The sequence below is a fragment of the Trachypithecus francoisi genome, unplaced genomic scaffold (assembly GCF_009764315.1).
Source record: "Trachypithecus francoisi isolate TF-2019V2 unplaced genomic scaffold, Tfra_2.0 Lachesis_group6, whole genome shotgun sequence".
In the NCBI taxonomy this organism is placed as follows: Eukaryota; Metazoa; Chordata; class Mammalia; order Primates; family Cercopithecidae; genus Trachypithecus; species Trachypithecus francoisi.
The window spans coordinates 72,320,619-72,343,190 of record NW_022681471.1 but is presented as its reverse complement, the minus strand read 5'-3'; the positions used below and the strand labels follow the sequence as shown (position 1 = coordinate 72,343,190).

Below are 22,572 nucleotides of genomic sequence, written 5' to 3'. Positions count from 1 at the left end.
AATGCAGGGCAGCTTCTGGGAGTGTTCATGACTAAAACAGATACCAGACCTAGGCTAGCTCAATGTTAAACCATAGTAAAGTGAGGCAGGATTATAGTAGAGTACGTTGACTCCCACTTTCCAATATCAACAATATTAGATTCAGAAAATGGCAAATTTAAAAACTTATGTTTATTCCACTTTGAAATGCACAGGTCACATGGAAACTAATATAGACCTCATGAAATAGAGCCAAGTCACCACAATGGGGATTGGTCCAAAGAGCTGGCCTCAGTAGCAACAGGGTCTCTTAGGGCTTATCAAGTGGGTGGGAAACTATTACCTGCTTGATGATTTCATTCTCTCGGAGAAGCTGCTGATTTTGCTCACACACTTCTCGCATCTTCTCAAGTTCTTCATCCTATTTCCAGATAGTGCAGTGATAATGTGGGGTTATTTTGGGCACTACATGTGGGTTACCAAACAACTCACATAGATGAAAACATACTGCTGCCAAGTTGCTGGCAGCAGATGGTTTTTGCACAGCAGGCATTGGCACCCAGAAAAATGTCTGATTCCCAGTTCCTAGGTGACCTGAATGCCACTTCTATTCCAATGCTCCCCAGCAGCTCTGACCACACTCATAGGAACCACGGACTCTGCCTGACAAGCCTTCCTTATTCTTTTCCACTCCTTAGCTTCATATCCCTTATTCACATTGGGATGCTGATTAAGAAACCCGCAGAAACTTAGCTCTATTTTCTTGAAGTCTATAGATGCTTCTCTTTACCCTTCTTAACACAGACCAGGCAGTTTACTTGCCACTTTAATAAGCCTGACTGAACTACCTGGCACCTAAGACAACCAGATCCATGCATACAACCTTAACTAGTTTGCTTGTGTCTTAGATGGAAGTGCCAAGGAAACCCTACAGACTGGTGGTTCAGGAAAAAGATTCTAAGTTAGACTAAAATAGTGCTACAACATGCTACTAAAGGGTGTGGTGTTCCTAGCCTCTGGAAGATATTCAGACCCCAGGCATTTTACAAATATGTCAGATTTGATGTCCCTAGGATTCTAAGTAACTACTAGATGATTTCATTTCCTCAACTCTTTAGAGCTCAGGGTTGACGCCAAGAACCACAAGGCCTCAGAGTCTGGTATGGAGTATGTGCTGCCATTTTGGTACCAAAAATGAGGTTATTCCTATATGTGGCTACACTCTAAGTACCCCTAACCTGATCAAATAGGGCCTAAAGGCAGTAGAGGCTACCATTATAAATCTTTTTTCCAGTAGGTAATTAACTATCTGCTGCCAGTACAAGGGTCTAAATGAGACAAGATTCTCAGTCAGTACTGTGAAACTCATCTCTGGACACCTTTCCCTCTTGATCATACTGACACTTCAGTGTGCTCAGCAGCTGCTGTTCCTTTTCGCTGACTGATTCCTCTAACTGCTTCTCTGCCATTTGGCTTTGCTGCAGCTGGCTGAGAAGGTACAGCACCTACAGAAAGACACGACCCAATGGGTAGTAACAAAGGTACCAAAGGGAAAAAGAAATTTTGACTTAGTTCAAGCAGTGATCCAGGTGACTGCTCCCTTGTGATTTAGAAGTAAACTGTTCTCATTTGCTCTCATGGCATGAAGTAGTGAGTACAGCATGGATATTTCTCAGCGTAGTTTTTTTTTTTCCTTTCTGTTGCCCAGGCTGGAGTGCAGTGGCACGATCATGGCTCACAGCAACATCTGCCTCATGGGTTCAAGCGATTCTCCCACTTCAGCCTTATGAGTAGCTGGGATCAGAGGCGCACACCATCACACTCAGCTAATTTTCTGTATTATATTGTAGAGATGGGGTTTCACTCTCCTGGACTCAAGCAATCTGCCTGCATTGGCCTCCCAAAGTGCTGGGATTACAGGCATGAGCCACGACACTGGGCCTGTTTCTCAGCATGTTAATATTCATATTTAAGTTGGAAACTAAGAGCCATTGTCACTGGTATATATAAAGTTAGACAAGTCACATCTCTGCTTCAGGTTTCTTCTTCTTTGCAAAATTTAGAAAAGGCCACATAGATTTTGAAAGAAATTTTATATCCCCACTTTTTAAAAAAAAACTAACAATACAAGGCCATGATAGTTTCACAGTGTATCTCTTGGCTTGCTAGAGTTTACCTTCTCTTGGTGCTGTTGCTCCATTCTGACCAGCTCAGCTTGTAACTCTGTCTCTATCTCAGCAAAATGATTTCGTTCCTCAAACAGCATCTTCTGCATGTCAGCACAGCTGGTCTTGCTCTGTTTCAGGCTGCTTTCAAGTTTGCTGACCTGTATTTTGGAGGAGACCAGCTGGAAGGAATAAAAGAAGATCAGTTTATTTGAAGAATGACCACCTTTCTTTCCCCCTTTCAATAGGCAGGATAATGTCAGCTTTCTTGAAAGGGTCTGAGAAAGATTCCTCCACGTCCAAGTCTATTCTTATTTTTTCATGTCACATGGATTCCAACATTGAATAGTATATATACTATTGTTCTATTCCCAGGCCAAGAGTCCACATTTCTGCTGAGACATGTATATTGGGGCTAGAAGCCACTGCTAAGGCCATTTTATTTTTTGCTCTGCCTCAAGGTAAGAGTAAACCTAACCCGAACAGTATCTGACAATTACAAATTCTGATATTTAAGAAGTTCTTCCTTAATTTTTAAGCGAAATACACAGGACACACCCTTATGGCCAATTATGTCCCATTTCAGAATGTCTATATTCACATGTTAGAACTCGTAGACTGAGATTGCAGATCTGGCTCTTCAGGCTACATGATATCCTACACTGGCCTAGTTTTACATTCACTACTAGCCCAGATGGTGAACATCATAAGTATCAGTGTTCACAAGACTGATCAAGATTTCCTTAGTAGAACAAATCTGCTAAGCTAACACAAAAATGTATAAAGGGTAGCATTGTTTAAACTTGTAGGTTTGGAGTTTGTATGCTTGTCTTGAGTGAAAATGCTTCAATCACCAGAGGCAATCAATTTTCATTCCTCTGGTGACAATGTAAGGTGACATATCATTTTAAGGTCAGCAAAGATGGCTTTTCCTTAAAATGAATCTTTATATGTCAAAAGATGCTTAGGTTTTCCCTTTTCTAGACTGGATCTTAAATTTTTGAATATACATCTCATAGGGGTTTTTTTTTTGTTTGTTTTTTGTTTTTTGTTTTTTGTTTTTTTTTTGAGACGGAGTCTCGCTCTGTCGCCCAGGCTGGAGTGTGGTGGCGGATCTCGGCTCACTGCAAGCTCCGCCTCCCGGGTTCACGCCATTCTCCTGCCTCAGCCTCACGAGTAGCTGGGACTACAGGTGCCGGCCACCTCGCCTGGCTAGTTTTTTGTATTTTTTAGTAGAGACGGGGTTTCACTGTGTTAGCCAGGATGAGTCTCGATCTCCTGACCTCGTGATCCGCCCGTCTCGGCCTCCCAAAGTGCTGGGATTACAGGCTTGAGCCACCGCGCCCGGCCATAGGGGTTTTAAAAAGTAGTACAGTATAACAGTTGATGTTTAGCCAGTGACCCACTATGGCATTTTGGTCTTTCCTAATAACAACAGCTAACATGCATTCAGCACTTGCTATAGGCCAGTCACGACGGGCATCAATTTGTGAGTCATATTATATTTTTGTAAGTGACTGGCCTGAACTTGCTTACACCAACCTTTATCTACTAAACTCTCTAATGTTAGTGTTATTGGGGTTTCTACCATGAAAAGTGACAATAACACTATGACAATATTTCAAGGCTAACATCTCATTTCAATCTACACAGCCAGCCCCCTAACTGCTGGTTAGAGTGATGTTTACCTCTCCAATCAAGTATTTCAGGGCACACTTGGCTTCCAGAATGGTGGCAATATTCTCCCAGCGTTGTTTTGGCCTGTCTTCACTTTCCGCATCCAGCAGCTTCTGCTGTAGGTCAGCAATCTGAGCACTCCTTCAGGGAAAGAAACAGTGAGCCTTACTGCAAGTAGCCTGAACATCAAGGAAAGGGGGAAGAGCTCTAAGGAGAAACATCAAATAATTTTATGGATGGAGCTATCAGGTAAATATCATTTAATAATGTTTGAATCATCTGGTTAGGATTTTACACAGTATCACAAATCCTGTAACAAAGGACTCTAGTGGCTCCAGTGGCGCAATCGGTTAGCGCGCGGTACTTATAAGACAAAGGACTCTAAGAGACTATCTAAGTGGTTTTATTCTATTAAATACTGGTTGAAATAAATGGGTCATAAAGTGGGACTTGGAAAGAATTATCACAGTAAGGCTTTTGTTGTAATGGATTGAGTAAAATATGTTAGTTTGTCTTGGGGCCATATAAGCTCAGACTGTGACATGGTGGTCCACCCATGCAAGGATAAGATTCAGGTTGGAGACCTGAAGGAAAAATCTCAAAAGAACAAACAGGTAGATATGCTCTTTACTACAATCGAGTACCAAAATGATACCCAGGGCTGGCATTGTGAGAGGTTATCTTGATGTGCCTGCCACAAGACCGAGAAGTTTCTAAGAAGACTAGATATTTTGACCCTGGTTATAGCTTCCGGGTACTTTCTGATCAAGTATGTCCTAGACCAAAGTCTCCACAGTATTTCAGTTTCACTAATAGCTTTCTTCTCAAATTTCTTCTGTGTCTAGTGAGAAAGAGCATACCAGCATGTGCTTCATATGCAGTGATAGTTTGGTACTATAAGGAAGATGGGTACGAAAATAATCTAAGACTGTAGTTCTCAAATTTTGGGGTCTCAGGACCCCTTACACTCTTAAAAATTATTGAAGTCATCTAGGACATTCTGTTCACATGTGTTATACCCATAGAGATTTATAGTATTAGAAAGTACAACTGAAAAAAATTTTAGCTGGGTGCAGTGGCTCACGCCTGTAATCCCAGCACTGTGGGAGGCTGAGGTGGGGGGATCACCTGAGGTCAAGAGTTCGAGACCAGCCTGGCCAACCTGGTGAAGCCCCCGGCTCTACTAAAAATACAAAAATTAGCCGGGCATGGTGGTGGGTGCCTGTAATCCTAGCTACTTGGGAGGCTGAGGCAGGAAAATCACTTGAACCCAGGGGGTGGAGGTTGCAGTGAGCTGAGATCGTGCCATTGCACTCCAGCCTGGGAGACAGAGCAAGACTCCATCTCAAAAAAACAATTATTAATTCACTTAAAAATCATAAACTTGGCCGGGCGCGGTGGCTCAAGCCTGTAATCCCAGCACTTTGGGAGGCCGAGACGGGCGGATCACGAGGTCAGGAGATCGAGACTCATCCTGGCTAACACGGTGAAACCCCGTCTCTACTAAAAAATACAAAAAACTAGCCGGGCGAGGTGGCGGGCGCCTGTAGTCCCAGCTACTCGGGAGGCTGAGGCAGGAGAATGGCGTGAACCCGGGAGGCGGAGCTTGCAGTGAGCTGAGATCCGGCCACTGCACTCCAGCCTGGGTGACAGAGCGAGACTCCGTCTCAGGAAAAAAAAAAAAAAAAAAAATCATAACTTATGCCGGGCCAGGTACTTCATGCCTGCAATCCCAGCACTTCGGAGGCCCAGGCGGGCAGATCATGAGGTCAGGAGATCGAGACCATCCTGGCCAACATGGTGAAACCCTGTCTCTACTACAAACACAAAAATTAGCTGGGGGTGGTGGCGCATGCCTGTAATTCCAGCTACTTGGGAGTCTGAGACAGGAGAATTGCTTGAACCAGCAAGTTGGAGGTTGCAGTGAGCTGAGATTGTGCCACTGCACTTCAGCTGGTGACAGAGCAAGACTCCGTCTTAAAAAAAAAAAAAAAAAAAAAAAAAAAAAAAATCATAACCTATTGGCCGGGCATGGTGGCTCACTCCTGTAATCCCAGCACTTTGGGAGGCTGAGGCAGGTGGATTCCCTGAGGTCAGGAGTTCGAGACCAGCCTGGCCAACATGGCGAAACCCTGTCTACTAAAATACAAAAAATTAGCTGGGCATGGTGGTGGGCGCCTGTAATTCCAGCTACTTGGGAGGCTGAGGCAGGAGAATCGCTTGAACCCAAGAGGTGGAGGTTGCAGTGAGCCGAGATCGCGTCATTGCACTCTGCCTGGGTGACAGAGCAAGACTCTGTCAAAAAACATAAAAAACAAAAACAAAAACATAAACCTATTATACATTACATATTTTCTGAAAAGTAGCATTTTCTGAGATAATAAATAGTAAGAAAAGGGATTATTTTACATTTTTGCAAATCTCTATAATGTCTGGCTTAGTTGAAGACAGCTGGATTCTTATGTCTTACTCTGTATGCAATCTTTTGTGACATGTTGTTCTAGTTGATGTAAATGAAGACAATCTGGCTTCACATGAATATGCAAGATGGGAAAAGGAGTATTTTAATAGCCTTTTCAGATAACTGCAAATAGTCTTCTTTGAGACTACACTAAAACTCAACAAGCGGTACCTCCTTAAGAGTTAGTTGCAATGTTGATTCTGAAACTTATTAATAAACCTTTCTGTATCTCTCATATTAAAATTCATCAATCTATCTTGCAATCTGAATGGCTCATTTACCAATACATGATTCTATAAAATGCCATTTGGACAATATTAGTCCAGAGTCATGCAGATCTTCCAAATGTTAACACATTTCATTCTATAATATATATTTTTAAAAATCACACTTGTTAATATCACTACTGGTCTTATCAGAAAAGTTATGAAAAACTGTCAAGTTCACAGTGGCAGATACAAGTTTTCCAAATCCAAATTTTGTTTGAAAGCTCACATTTTGTCTTAGGTAACACTGTCAGCTGTTTTCCTTAAAGCAACGGCTCGCTCTGTTCTTTTTGAGAAAATGTCTGCCAAGTAACCAAGTCTTAATAACCACAGTTTGTCTGTCAGTTGTTCATTGAAGTAAAAATGATGTCCCATGAAAAAAGAGGCCTATTGAGCTCACACCTCAAACAATTGCACACAGTGCTTTTCTTGAGACGACCATATTCAGCATGCAGCAGAAGTGCTTTCTGTGTTCTCCCTGTTTCATCACACAGGCTGTAACACAGACATGAACTCTAGGGTCCAGATTTAGTAAAATGAACAACTTTCACTGCTTTCGCAACACCACTCTTAATTAAGACTGGCCTGGTTTTTTAAAACCTGAGAGTATGTAGTGGTGAAGCATACAATAACTACTAGTTCAGGTTGGTGCCACTGCTTTCATTCAGCCCAGGATGTCAGCACTTTAGCCCACTATGGCGTTTGCATTTTCAGTACAAATGCCAATGTATCAAAAAAGGCAAATAAGGCCTTAATATTATTATGAAAATAGTTTTGATCACTTGGACTCCCTGAAAGGGCCTTGGAGCTCCCCAGGAATCTGCGGACCACACTTTGACAACCCTGGTCTAATGTAGAGTCCTTTCCTTCAACAAGCTTACAGTCTGTCTTTAGAATGACAAAATTAATAAACATAAAACAATAAACACAAAGATAACATGTCAGCAGTATGTCATAATTGAGTATCATAAGTTCTGAAAGAGTTTAGAGAGGAAGGAAGATTAGTGAGCGATTAAAAAGTCAGGGAAGGCTTCTGGAAGAGGTGGGGCACAATACTTCAGACTTGTCACCTATCATTGGCCCTTTCCTGTCTTCTCTGACAATTCATGTCCCTTATCTATTCCAAAATTTAGTTTAAGTCTCATCAGTTCTAAAAAATTTCTCCTAACTAAACTCACTTCTAATTCCTTCTACTTGGCACCTTATGCATATGGTATGCAGGTAAATTTTTAACAACTAGCACTTACAAAACCAGCCCTTGGCTGGGCACAATGGCTCATGCCTGTAATCCTGGAACTTTGGGAGGCCGAGGCAGGCCGATCACTTGAGGCCAGGAGTTCGAGACCACCCTGGCCAACATGGTGAAACGCTGTCTCTACTAAAAATACAAAAATTAGCCAGGCATGGTGCCACATGCCTGTAATTCCAGCTACTTGGGAGGCTGAGGCATGAGAATCACCTGAACCCGGGAGGCAGAGGCTGCAGTGAGCCAAGATCGTGCCACTGCGCTCCAGCCTGGGCAACAGAGTGAGACTGTCTCAAAACAAACAAACATAAAACAAAAACAAACAAAAACCCCAGCCCTGATTTGTAACTTTTGTCAGTTTCTGTGGTGTAAATATTCTCACCGTAATCAATTGTAAACTAACAACGGTTTACAACATTCTTGAAATTTTTTTTTTTTTTTTTTTTTTTTGAGACGGAGTCTCGCTCTGTCGCCCGGGCTGGAGTGCGGTGGCCGGATCTCAGCTCACTGCAAGCTCCGCCTCCTGGGTTTACGCCATTCTCCTGCCTCAGCCTCCCGAGTAGCTGGGACTACAGGCGCCCGCCACCTCGCCCGGCTAGTTTTTTGTATTTTTTAGTAGAGACAGGGTTTCACAGTGTTAGCCAGGATGGTCTCGATCTGACCTCGTGATCCGCCTGTCTCGGCCTCCCAAAGTGCTGGGATTACAGGCTTGAGCCACCGCGCCCGGCCTACCATTCTTGAAATTTTAACAAATGATTCCAGGACACCACTGTGAGTAATGATACTATTTCCACCTGAGAGCAAGGGCAAAGTCATCTGTTTTTTCTGTATATCCCAACTGCATCCAGTGTAGCACAAAGCAGGAACTCAAAGGTTGAGTGATTTATAGATGTATCCCAAGATAAAGTTAGTATGTATTACTAAAACCAGATTAAATGATCCCACGGTCTTCTGGACAATAAAAATCTATTATCCTAAAACACGATAAAATCTCTGTCAAGGTTCTGTTCCTTCTAGATTTCATAAACTGCTTAAAATAATCATGATTAGAAGAGGCTGTGTAGCATAATTTCTGGTGTAGGGCCAGGAGATGAGGGACAAAAGAACATTCATTGATCACTTCTTTTCTTTTTACTTTTAGAGCCAATACGAGTGACCATGGCACAGGGAACACAGCCTGAAGAGTTCCTGAGAAAGTGCAGCCTTCACTGAGCCCTTCTATTCCTTCTCTTTTCTTTCTTTTCTCTTTCTTTTTCCTTCCTTTCCTTTCTTTTCTTTCTTTCCGTCTGTCTTTCATTTTTGACACGGAATCTGTTGCCCAGGAGTGCAGTGGCACGATCACGGCTCACCACAACCTCCGCCTCCCAGGTTCAAGAGATTCTCCTGCCTCAGCCTCATGAGTAGCTGGGACTACAGGTGCGTGCTACCATGCCCGGCTAATTTTTTGTATTTTTAGTAGAGATGGGGTTTCACTGTGTTAGCCAGGATGGTCTCGATCTCCTGACCTCATCATCTGCATGCCTCGGCCTCCCAATGCTGGGATTACAGGCGTGAGCCACGGTGCCCGGCCATTTTTTTATTTTTTTGAGACAGAATCTTGCTCTATCGCCCAGGCTGGAGTGCAATGGCACAATCTCGGCTCACTGCAACCTCTGCCTCCTGGGTTCAAGCGATTCTCCTGCCTCAGCCTCCCGAGCAGCTGGGATTACAGGTGTCCGCCACCATGCCCAGCTAATTTTTTTTGTATTTTTAGTAGAGACGGGGTTTCACCATGTTGGCCAGGCTGGTCTTGAACTCCTGGCCTCAGGCAATCCACCTGCCTTGGCCTCCCAAAGTGCTGGGATCACAGGCATGAGCCACCGCACCTGGCCCATTGAGCACTTCTAATATGCTAAGTACTGTTATGTACTTTACTAATTTCATTTAATGCTCATGACAACTTTACTTACATGTTATAGCTATTTTCTTGATGATCTCTAAAATTCACCTTCTGTGTTGTTGCTCTTCTATTATCATTTCTTTGGTTCCTCTAAAATTCTGTTATTGGTTCTACATCTTAGAGACACCACTGCATCAAAAATTATGGTGCCTGACTCTAGTTATCAGTTAAAAAAATAATAAAGAGAAAAATTGTGCTGTATTGTAAAAAGCATGGGCTTTGGAATTAGAGTGTGTTTTGAATCCCAGCTCTGTTGTTTGTTAGCCAGTAATTACCTTTGGCAAATTTCTTAAGATCGCTGAATTTCCTTTTAAAAATTAACCAATTAACCAGTTTATTTATTAAAAAGCCAGTCAAATTTAGCAGCGAGGGGGCTGTATACCAACTTTAGTGACACTAATGTTAATAAGTTCTGATAACTCACTTCCATATGACCAAGTTAATTTTAGATCTCTAAAATGAGAAGAATGACACTTACCTCATAAGGCATCAAAGGTATTGAATAAGAAAATGTATCTAAGATACCTAGTACAGTGTTTGGTTTAAAAAAAATTGTTATTTTCTCGCGTTTTTCCACCATCACAAGGCTTTTGAATCACTGGATTAATAGGTTCTATCTTTGATTCCAGGCATAAATTTTTATAATGGCTTAGAGATAGTCCCTGTTACCTGAATTCCATTTCAGTCTCTAGGCTTTCAATCTGCTTTGTAATAGAATCTTCTGACTCCGAAACTTGACCACGCACTTCAGTAAGGGAGAATGTACGCCTCTGTAAATAATAGTGGGAACAAGGGTGAAATACGAAAAGGAAAGTAATCCTCCAAAGCTATGAGGATTTCTGGGGAATGTAGAGTCTGATTACTGGCAACATTTTCTCATAAGGGTACTTACCCGGAGTTTAGGAGGTGGATTCTCCCCAGATTCCTTTTTTTCTTTGAGTTGAGCCACATCTTGAGCCAGGATCTTTCTATCTTCAAGGAGGTCATTCAGATGGCGTTTGGCTTCCTCAGTACTGACCATAACCTCAATTTCGTTTCCAAGCCAATTCTGGAAGAGAAATCAGTGATGTCTGGGTTAGGGATGAGGAATCACTGGCTCATGAGCTAGATTCAGCTCCAGACTTAACTTAATTTGAACCAGAGCCCAAGTAACTACAAGTGTGATATCCATTCATACCTACACTTACCAAAAATGTCAGTACCTCTCAAAGAGCCTTTAACAGTAACATGCCAAAAGGTCACAAGAAAGAGACTTTCTCCAGAAAATCTTGCTCCAGATTCCTAGTATTTCTATGTGCCCTGTTCTTTATTTTCTCCATTTTTTCCTTTGCCCTTAACATAATAAAAAATTGAATATTTTATGATCTATTCTATTTAATAAATAAATATCCATTTTTAATTTTTAAAGTAGATGAATGGGATTTTTAAAAAAGGAAACAAAATTCAGGACATTCACTTTTTATTTATTTATTTAGACAGGGTGTCGCTCTGTCGCCCAGGCTGGAGTGCAGTGTTGTGATCTCAGCTCACTGCAACCTCTGCCTCCCGGGTTTAAGCAGTTCTCATGCCTCAGCCACCCAGGTAGCTGGGATTACAGGCACGTGCCACCACGCCTGGCTAATTTTTGTATTTTTAGTACAGATGGGGTTTCACCATGTTGGCCAGGCTGGTCTTGAACTGCTTGCCTCAAGTGATCCACCCACCTTGACCTCCCAAAGTGCTGGGATTACTGGTGTGAGCCACCATGCCCAGCCAAAATTCACTTTTTAAAACAGTAACTATCCTTGAGAATATTTCTGCTTTTAATGAAAGTATACCATGCTAACAGTAATCAAAAGAAAGCTGGAGTGATCATATTAGAATCAGATGAAGTAGAATTCCTATCAAAAAATAAAACTAGGGATAAAAAGGATTCATGATAAAGGAGCCGATTGTTCAAAGAATATAATCCTTAATGTTTACATCCCTAATAACAAAGCACCAAAATACATGAAACAAAATCATGTACAAGTAACAAACAGCAAGATGATAGCTCAAACCTACCTGTATCAATAATCGCATTAAATGTAAATGGTCTAAACACCCCAATTAAGTTGTAGAGATTTTCAGATTGGATTTAAAAAGCTAGACATGGCTGGGCACAGTGGCTCACACCTGTAGTCCCAGCACTTTGGGAGGATCACTTGAGGCCCATAGTTCAAGACCAGCCTGAGCAACATAGTGAGACCCGGTCTCTACAAAAAGTAGAAAAATTAGCCAGGTATGGTGGTATACACCTGTAGTCTCAGCTATTCAGGAGACTGAGATGGGAGAATCACTTGAGTCCAGGCATTTGAGGTTACAGTGAACTATGATCATGCCACTGCACTCCAGCCTGGGTAACAGAGTGAGATCCTGTCTATGGAAAAAAAAAAAAGCTAGACCCAAATATATGCTGCCTATAAGAACCACACCTTGGCTGGGTGTGGTGGCTCACACCTGTAATCCCAGCACTTTGGGATACTGAGACAGGTAGATCATTTGACCCCAGGAATTTGAGACCAGCTTGAGCAACATGGTGAAACCCCATCTCTACAAAAAATACAAAAATTAGCCAGGCACAGTGCCATGTGCCTGTAGTCTGAGCTACTTGGGAGGATGAAGTAGTAGAATCATTTGAGCCCAAGAGGTTAAGGCTACAGTGAGCCGTGATTGTGCTACTGCACTCCAGCCTGGGCAACAGAGCAAGACCTTGTCTAAAAAAAAAAAAGAAAAAGAAAAGAAAGAAAAGAAAAAGAAAAAGAAAAGAAAAAAAAAACACACCTTAAAAATGAAGTCACAAATAGGTTAACATTAAATACACCATGACAAAAAAAAAAAGAACATGCTAACATTAATAAAAGAAAGTTGGAGGGGCTACAGTAATATCATACAAAATAGATATTAGAACAAAGAATATTACCAAGAATAAAGAAGTCCATTTCATAATAATACAGGGGTCAATTAATTCTAAATGTAGAACTCCAAGGAAAAACTCCATAATTATATTTGGAGATTTCAATACCTGTTTCCCAATAATTGATAAGACGAGTATGCAGAAAATCAGCAAGGATACAATAGACATTAACAGCACAATCAATTAAATCAACATGATTGACATTTATAGACACTCCATCCAACAACAGCAGAATACCCATTCTTCTCAAGTACACATAGAACATTTACTAAGATTGATCATACTCTGGACCATAAAATAAGTCTCAATAAGTTCAAAAGGATTCAAGTCATATGAAGTATGTTCTCTGACCATATTAGAATTAAATTGGAAATCAATAACAAAAAGACATTTGGAAAAATTCACAAACATTTGGAAACTAAATAACACTTCTAAATAACCCACGGGTCAAAGAAAAAAAATCAATAAGAAAATTAGAATGTATTTTGAATTGAATGAAAATGAAAACATAACATTATGAAAACTTGTGGGATATTATTAAAGGAGTACTTAAGGGGAAACTTATGGCACGGAATGCCTATATTAGAAAAGAAATAAATCAATGACCTTAGTTCTTCTTAAGTAAAAAAAGATGACCAAAATAAATCCAAAGTATGCAGAAGTAAAAAAAAAAAATAAGATCTGGGAGGCGGAGCTTCAGTGAGCTGGTATCACGCCACTGCACTCCAGCCTGGGTGACAGAGTGAGACTCTGTATCAAAAATAATAATAATAATAGTTATAATAATAATAAGATCAGAGTAGAAATAATGAGTTGGGAGTTGTTTTGAAATTTTTATTGTGGTAAAATATATACAACATAAAAATTATCATTTTACCCATTATAAGAATGACAAACCTCCAGCTGGACTGATTGAGAAAAATGAGAAAGCATACAAACAGGAATGAGATAGTTGACATCATTACATATTTTTAAAATTTTTATTTTAAAAAACAGAGATGGGTTCTTGCTATGTTGCCCAGGCTGGTCTCGAATTCCTGGGCTCAAGTGATCCTCCCATCTCAGCCTCTCTAAGTGCCAGTATTATAGGCATAAGCAATCGTACCTGGCTGAGATTTTATAGATATTAGAACCATAAAGGAATATGATGAACAACTTTATGCCAATACATTTGACAACTAAAATGAAACAGAAGTTCTCTGAAACACACAAACTACCAAAGCTTACTCAAGGAGACTTTGAACAATCCTTTATCTATTTTTAAAACTTTATTTTAGTTAACATCCCTCTCCCCAAAAAGCAAAACTAAGCAAGAAACATAAATCTCTCTAGTCACAAATGGCTTTCCTGGTAAATTCTACCAAATTTTTAAGAAAGAAACAATATTAATTCTACACGAAATCTTCCAGACATTTGAAGAGAAACGACTACTTCCCAGCTCATTCTGAGGCCAGCATTACCTTGATACCAGAAACAGACCAAGGTGTTACAAAAAACCAAACATCAGTATCCCTCATGAACACAGATACAAAAATTTAAACAAGATTTTTTTAACGTATTACTGAATTTAAGAATACATAAAAAGGATGATATATCACAATTAAATAGAGTTTATCCAAGAAATGCAAGGTTGGAATGGAATATTACACAGCCATAAAAAAGAACAAAATCACATCCTTTGTAGTAACATGAATGCAGCTGGAGGCTATTATCCTCAGAGAATTAATGCAGGAACAGAAAATCAAATACCACATGTTCTCACTTCTAAGTGGGAGCTAAACACTGAGTACACATGGATAGGAGGAAGGGAACAATAGACACGGGGCCTACTTGAGGGTGAAGGGTGGGAGGAGGGTGAGGACTGAGAAACTACCTATTGGGTATCATGCTGATTATCTGTGTGACAAAATTATCTGTACATGAAACTTGCAACATGCAATTTACCCATGTAACAAACCTGCACATGTAATCCTTGAACCTAAAGTAAAAGTTGGAAAGAAAAAAAAAAGAAATGCAAGATTGGTTCCATATTTGAACATCAGTCAAAATAATTCACCAAATCAACTAACTAGAGCCAAAAAGTATTTCAAAAAAATTAACTACAGTTAACAAACTTAATGGTGAAAGACAGAATGCTTTCCCCCTAAGATCAGGAAGAACAGAAGGATGTCTATTCTCACCACTCCTATTCATCGTCATCCTGAAGGTTCTCACCAATGCAATAGGGCAAGTAGGAGAAATGATAGACATACAGATTAGAAAGGAAGAAATAAAATTGTATTTACAGACAGCATGATAGTCTACACAGAAAATCCTAAAAACCTATAAAAAGGCTAGAATAATAAAGGCATGAGATAAAAGTTAATATACAAAAATAAATTGTATTTCTATATACCAGCAATAAACAACTAACTAACTGGATAAACAATTTGGCATTTTCTTACAAAGTTAAGCGTACACTTATCATATGACCCAGCAGTCCCGCTCTTAGGTATTTACCCAAGTGAAATAATTAGTTTACATAGAAACGTGTATGTGTTTTTAACAGTAGCTTTATTCGTAATTGCCAAAACCTAAGGAAAAAAAAAACCCTAAGATATCCTTCAACAGGTGAATGGATAAACAAACTGTGCTATATCCATACAATGAAATACTACTTAACAACAACAAAAACATGCAACTACAGATACACAAACAACACAAATTAATCTCAAATGCATTATGCTAAGTGAAGGAAGTCATACTATATGTTTCTATTTCTATGACACTGATGGAAAGGGAATACAATAATGACAGAGTACAGATCAGTGTTTGTCAAGGACCAGGGGTGTGAGAGGAATTGGCTGTAAGAGACAGGGGAGTTTCTGGGGATAAGGGAACTATTCTGTATCTTGATTGTTGTAGTGGTCACACAACTGTACATGTTGTCAAAACACATAGAACTGTACAACAAAAGGGTAAATTTTATTGTATTTCAATTATGCCTTGACAGAATAAATTAGGGAAAAATCCATGTCATTTGCCATATAACAGAATAAAAACTGACCAATCAACTGTCAGATCATCTCAACAGAAACAGAAAAAAAAGCTGCCGAAAAACCCAACATCAATTCGTAATAAAAACTTTTGCAAGCTTAAAAAAAAAAAAAAAAAAAAAAGGAACTTCTCAACCTGATAAAAGACATATACCAAAAAATCTATAGCTATTATCATACTTATGGTGAAAAACTGAATGCTTTCTGCCCAAGATTGGGAACAAAGCAAGTTTGTAGCCTCTTACCTAGTCTATTCAATATTGTACTGGAGGTTCTAGCAAGTGCAATAAGGCAAGACAAATGTTAAAAAATAAAAAAGCACAGAACAGAAAAGAAGAAATAAAATTGTCCATATTTGCAGATGACACAATTGTCTAGGTAAAAATCTTAAGAATTCTACGAAAAAGCTTTGAGAACTAACAAGAATCTAAACAATTGGAAATGGAAATAAAATGCCATTTTCAATATCATAAAATATGAAATACTCAGGGATATGTTTGACAAAAGATGTACAACACTTGTACACTAAAAACTAAAATGTTGCTGAGAGAAATTAAAAACCTAAATAAAGAGATGTACTGCATTCATGTATCTAAATATTCTTAACATGTTGATTCTCCTCAAATTGATTTATAAATTCTGTGCAATCTTAATCCAACTCCGAGCAAGCTGTTTTGTAGAAATTGACAAGATAATTCTAAAATGTATATGGAAATGCAAAGGATCTAGTTTTCCCAAACAATTTTAACAAAGAACAACAACTTTGGAGGACTTACACTGCCTCATTTCATGATTTCTTAAAAAGTAACAGCTTGAACCGGGGAGGCAGAGGTTGCAGTGAGCTGAGATCGCGCCACTGCATTCTCCCTGGGTGACAGAGCGAGGCTTCGTCTCAAAAAAAAAAGGAAATATTTGTCAAAACCCATGGTCACTAAGATTCCCCTAAGTTTTCTTCTAGAAGTTGTATATTTTTAAGCTTTTTGGTATTGGCGTAAAAATAGACATATAGATCAATGAAACAATCTGAAATAGATGTATAGATATTTGATTTTGACAAAGGTGTCCAGTCAAAATGAATCACAGACCTAAACGTAAAGCTTAAAATATACAACTTCCTAGAAGAAAACTTAGGGGAATCTTAGTGACCATGGGTTTGACAAATATTTCCTTTTCTTTTTGAGACGAAGCCTCGCTCTATCACCCAAGTGGAGTGCAGTGGCGCGATCTCAGCTCACTGCAACCTCCGCCTCCCCGGTTCAAGCAATTCTTCCACCTCAGCCTCCCGAGTATCTGGGACTACAGGTGCATGCCACCGGGCCCGGCTAATTTTTTTACTTTTAGTAGAGACAGGGTTTTGTCATGTTGGCCAGGCTGGTCTTGAACTCCTGACCTCACGTAATCCACCTGCCTTGGTCTCCCAAAGTGCTGGGATTACAGGCATGAGCCACTGCACCCAGCCAGCCAAATATTTCTGTTTAAAATTTTTTTTGAGACAGGATCTTTCTCTGTCACCCAGGCTGGAGTGTAGTGGTGCGATCATGGCTCACTGTAGCCTTGACCTCCCAATCTCAAGTGATCTTCCCACCTCAGTCTCCCCGTAGCTGGGACTAAAGGTGTGGGCCACCATGTCTGGTTAATTTTTAAAATTTTTGTTTTGTAGAGACAGGATCTCACTTTGTTCCCCAGGCTGGTCTTGAACTCCTGGCCTCAAGCAATTCTCCTGCCTCAGCCTCCCAAAGTGCTGAGATTATAGGCGTAAGCCACTACACCCAGCCAAGATTTTTTAAGTAAGATATGAAAACTGTTTAAGTATAAAAGAAAAAAAATCAATAAATTGGATGGCATTAACATAATAAAGGTTTGCTCTTCAAAAGACACTGTTACAAATTGAAAAGGGCAAGCCACAGCCAGGGAGAAAATATTTGTAAAACACAGAAGTCCTCTGTTAAATATATTTAGAATATATAAAGAATTTTAATTCAATAATAAGAAAAAGATAAACAACCCAATTTAAAAATGGGGACAGATTTGAATAGATATTTCACGAAAGAAAACATACATATCGCAAATAAGCACATGAAAGGATGTCCAACATCATTAGTCATTACAGAAATGAAAATTAGAATGACAATGAGGTTCCACTACCCACACACACAGAATAGCTAAAATTCAAAAGACTGACCATACTAAGTATTGGTAAGAATTTGTAGCAACTAGAACCCTTATACGTTGCTAGCAGGAATGTAAAATGGTACAACTGCTTTGGAAAACAGTTTGGCAGCCTTAAAAGTTAAAACATACACCAACCATACAAGAAAGCCATTTTACTCCTAGCTATCTACTCAAAAGAAATAAAAAAAATCCACACAGACTTGTGCGCAAATGTTCAGTGCAATATTTGTAAGAGCCAAAAACTGGAAACACCCAAGTGTCCATCAACAGGTGAATATAAAAACAAATTATGGTATAGCCGTACAATGAATAGGATGCCACTCAGCAATAAAAAAGAAAGAAGTTATATCTGATATATGCAACCACATGGATGAATCTCAAAATAATTGTGCTGAATAAAAACCAGAAAAAAATACATACTGTATGATTCCAGATGAAAACAAATCCATAGTGACAGAAAGCAGATTAATGGTTGCCTGGAACCATTGTGGGGATATAAAGAAATATATATGAAATGGGGAGTAGAGGGGTAGACCAGGGAGGAGAAGGAGAGATTACAGAGGGATACAAAGAAAGTTTAGGCAATGAAGCACACTGTCATTATCTTGACTGTGGTGATGATTTCATGGGTGTATACGTGTGTCCAAACTCATCAAACTGCATACTTTTTTTTTCTTTTTGAGACAGTTTCACTCTGTCACCGAGTTTGGAGTGCAATGGTGCAATCTGGCTTACTGCACGTCCGCCTTCTGGGTTCAAAGGAGTCTCCTCCCTCCCAGCCTCCCAAGTAGCTGATTATACAGGCACCTGTCACCACAGCCAGCTAATTTTTGTATTTTTAGTAGAGATGAGGTTTCACCATGTTGGTCAGGCTGGTCTCAAACTCCTGACTGCAGGTGATCTGCCCACCTCGGCCTCCCAATGTGCTGGGATCATAGGTGTGAGCCACCATGCCTGGCCAAATTGTGAACTTTAAATATGTACAGTTTAAATATGTCAATTCTATTTCAATGAAGCTGTTTAAAAAAGTAACTGAACCTCAACAGGGGCAAGGATAGAAAGAGTTCTATACTCCTGGTCTTCAACAACAGTTCAAAGACATTGCTATCTTTAGGAAATAAGGCTTTCAAGTAGAACTTTAGATTTCAGTGTTTCTTCTAAAAAAAAGAAAACAAAAAGCTATTTCTCCTTTTCTCCTGTTCCCAGCGTCCACAAGAGAAATGGCAGTTCAAGTTGCTCATACCTTCACTCGAGCTGCAGTGCCTTCCATTCCACGGCTCTGAGTCTCTTTCCGCTTATCTGCAACCTCCCGTTGTTTTGGAGGCATCCTTGAGACGCTTGTTGGCAGCTGCTGCCTAAATAAAATTGGCATAGTAATGTTGAATGAAAGGTTAAAAAAAAAAAAAAAAAAAAAATCCCATTTCTAGCACATTAGTAAGATAAAAATTACATGGGTTTGAGTTCTATAGGAACCAGGTTTATAAATCTCCATGGACATAATGAACAGCTACTGGTTTGGTGCTAGGGGAGGAATACACATCAAGGAAGTTCTGCAGACTAGGTGTCTAGAAAGTCACATATCAACTCACTTGTTTTTTCAGGAAAGGCTCAAGTCCAATTAGGAAAAAATCCTTATTTGAACAGTACCATTTTTCATCACGTTTTTATCTGCTCACAGGTCATGGCATATAAACAGCGATCAAGATTTAGGAATTGCTTGTGAAGACTGGCATCCCTGGTTTCTCAGGACACTTGCTCGTTTAAAGGATATTACTTTGCAAGTATTTAGCCTGAAGATGACAATATACTTGACCTAGCAGACTGAATTTTCTTACTCCTCCGTTTTACGTCTGAGCACATTGGATTGTTTCTGGAAGTTTCTTTCAAGTTTCAGCAGCTCATATTGCCTCTTACGGTCCTGACAAGAAAAAAGTCAGATATGAATTGCTGTTCAGCTAGCTAAAATAAAACCTTATACTATAACTAAGGCGTCTCTCAAGACATCCTTGATTTGTAAGGTTAACTACAATACAGTGAGCTGCCTCCATCTCCTTGAGTCAAAAACTCGTAGTTCTAGAAACCATGTTTGTGTGTAGAGGGGAAGTAGTTTTTCCCTTTGGCTTATTGCTCTGTGGCCAAATTCTTGAGTCTCAGTCATAAGTCAACTACTAGAAATAATATCCTAGAATGTGAGGTCTGGAAGGAAGCTTAAAGATCATCTAGTGAACAGTCCTTTCCACATAGGTAGTTACTGACAGAGGTGGGATTCAGGTCTCCTGATAAATAGACCAGTATTCTTTTCCCATCAACCCTACCTGTCCATCCATTATAAAACCCGGGTGGCTGGCAAAAAAGAGAAAGCCTATCACATAGCCAACCACCTATAAAATTAAAGTAACTTGCAGCTAAAAAAAAAGAGGTTTTTCATTTTTGAACAAAACAAGGTTAACCTGGGTAACACAGACATAAAGATGGAAACAATAGACATTGGGGGCTCTAAAAGGAGGGAGGGATGGAGAAAGGGGGGCAAGAGCTGAAAAACTTCCTATTGGGTACTATCTGGGTGATGGGATCAGTAGAAGCCCAAAGCTCAGCATCACGCAATATGCCCTTGTAACAGACCTGCTCCTGTACCCCCGAATCTAAAATAAAAATAAAAACAGGTTATTACTGAATGTGCTCTTTCTTCCCAGAGATTCAAGATAAAGAATACCAAGAAATACTATGGGATATCACCTGCTTCAGCTGAGCACACAATATTTAACTGCTTTGATTTCTTGGTCCTTTCCCTCTTCTAATAATCCATTAAGCTCCTTCTGGCTTCACTTGTTCCTATTGAATCTGGATAGAACGGTCAGCCATTTTTGCCATGTCTTTGCCAGCATACTAGAACAATTCATTTCATTCAACAATATAATATTTACTGTGCCATCAACTACATACTAGGCACTGGGCTAGGTGTCTATGATACAGAGATAAACATGACATGGTTACTACTCTTACGGAGATTACCAGAGAATACAAACAACATGCAACACAATTCTAATAAAATAAGATGTGTGTTGAAATGAGAAGTCAAGATAATGAAAGAAACACAGCCAGAGGACTAAGCTAGTCCAGTGAAAAGAGAAAAGTCAACAGTCTTCTTAGCACCAGATTTCTTGAAAGAGAGGTCTATGTTTAGTGCTTCCAATTGTCATTATTGCTCACTCCATAATCCCTTGTAAGTAGTTCCTACCAATTGTCCTGGAATTCCTACTTGTTAAATTCAATGGTCTTTTTACAGTCACCATCTTCTTTGGCTTCTCTCCCAGCATCGTTAGCACTACCAATAACTTTCCCATACCATCCTAATTCTTTTCCTACCTTACAAATTTCATTGTCTTTTCATTTTCTTATACATGAAATAGATTCTCAGCTGGGCATGGTGGCTCATGCCTGTAATCCCAGCACTTTGAGAGGCTGAGGCGTGTGGATCACCTGAGGCCGGGAGTTCAAGACTAGCCTGGCCAACATGGCAAAACCCTGTCTCTACTAAAAATACAAAAAAAATTGCCAGGCATGGTGGCATGTGCCTGTAGTCCCAGCTACTCAGGAGGCCGAGGCAGAAGAATCGCTTGAACCCAGGAGGCAGATGTTGCAGTGAGCCAAGATGGCGCCATTGCACTCCAGCCTGGATGACAGAGTGAGATCAGGAAAAAAAAAAAAAAGAGATTCTCTTCTTAGCCTTCTTTTTCTAATATTCTCTGTCTCCATTATCTCATTACTCCCAAAGTTTCATTTTTCACCTCTATGCAGACAACTCTTTTTTTTTGAGACGGAGTCTCCCTCTGTCACCCAGGTTGGAGTGCAGTGGCTCGGTCTCTGCTCACTGCAACCTCCGCCTCCTGGGTTCAAGTGATTCTCTTGCCTCAGCCTCCTGAGTAGCTGGGATTACAGGCATGCACCACCAAGCCTGGCTAATTTTTTTGTATTTTTAGTAGAGACGGTGTTTCGCCATGTTGGTCAGGTTGGTCTCGAACTCCTGACCTCGTGATCCACCCACCTTGGCCTCCCAAAGACAACTCTTAATTGCAAAGTCCAGTCCAACTTCTCCCTTGAACTCTAGGCCAACATTATCCAATATTTTCTAGGTCTCTCCATCCCAAAGATTATTCTCCTAAAACCAACTGTGTCTCTTCAAACTAGCTGTTTCCTCTGACTTTCCAGTCACTGAAAAGCCCACAGTACTTTTTGTTGCCCTACTTCCTTCATTTTTTGAAAGGTAGATTTTGCTTTAATAATGATTAAAATCATTCACTAAACATTATTGAGTGTGCACTACTTGCCAGTCACTGCTCTAGACATTGGAAATACAGAAGTGAGCAAAACAAAGATCCTTGTCAATGTGGAATATATATTCCTGTAAAATGTAAAGTTGTCATCACTTTACAGAGATGTCTCCTTTTCTTTTGTTCTTAACAGTTTTATTGAGATAACTTCACATACATACACATTCACTCATTTAAGTACATGATTCAGTGGCTTTTGGTACATTCACACAGTTGATGTAAAACATCACCACACTTATTTTTAGAACATTTTCATTAACACAAAAAGAAATATACTGTTAGTGATCACCCTACAACCCCATCACCCCACCCCAAAACCAGGACAACCACTCATCTATTTTTTGTCTCTACAGATTTTAATGTCCT

At 39.9% G+C, this 22,572-nt stretch overlaps 1 protein-coding gene across 1 annotated transcript in view; it reads right to left on the bottom strand.

Annotated features, from left to right (window-relative positions):
* The window catches only part of LOC117077742 (chromosome-associated kinesin KIF4A-like), a 36,817-nt gene extending 15,625 nt beyond the window's left edge, over positions 1-21,192 (bottom strand). The window contains 9 exon segments of the mRNA XM_033201388.1: positions 323-402; positions 1,379-1,484; positions 2,156-2,326; positions 3,833-3,962; positions 10,403-10,503; positions 10,626-10,781; positions 19,119-19,197; positions 19,199-19,230; positions 21,160-21,192. Of these exon segments, the coding sequence (XP_033057279.1) occupies positions 323-402; positions 1,379-1,484; positions 2,156-2,326; positions 3,833-3,962; positions 10,403-10,503; positions 10,626-10,781; positions 19,119-19,197; positions 19,199-19,230; positions 21,160-21,192 (888 nt within the window).
* Positions 21,193-22,572: the final 1,380 nt, after the last annotated feature.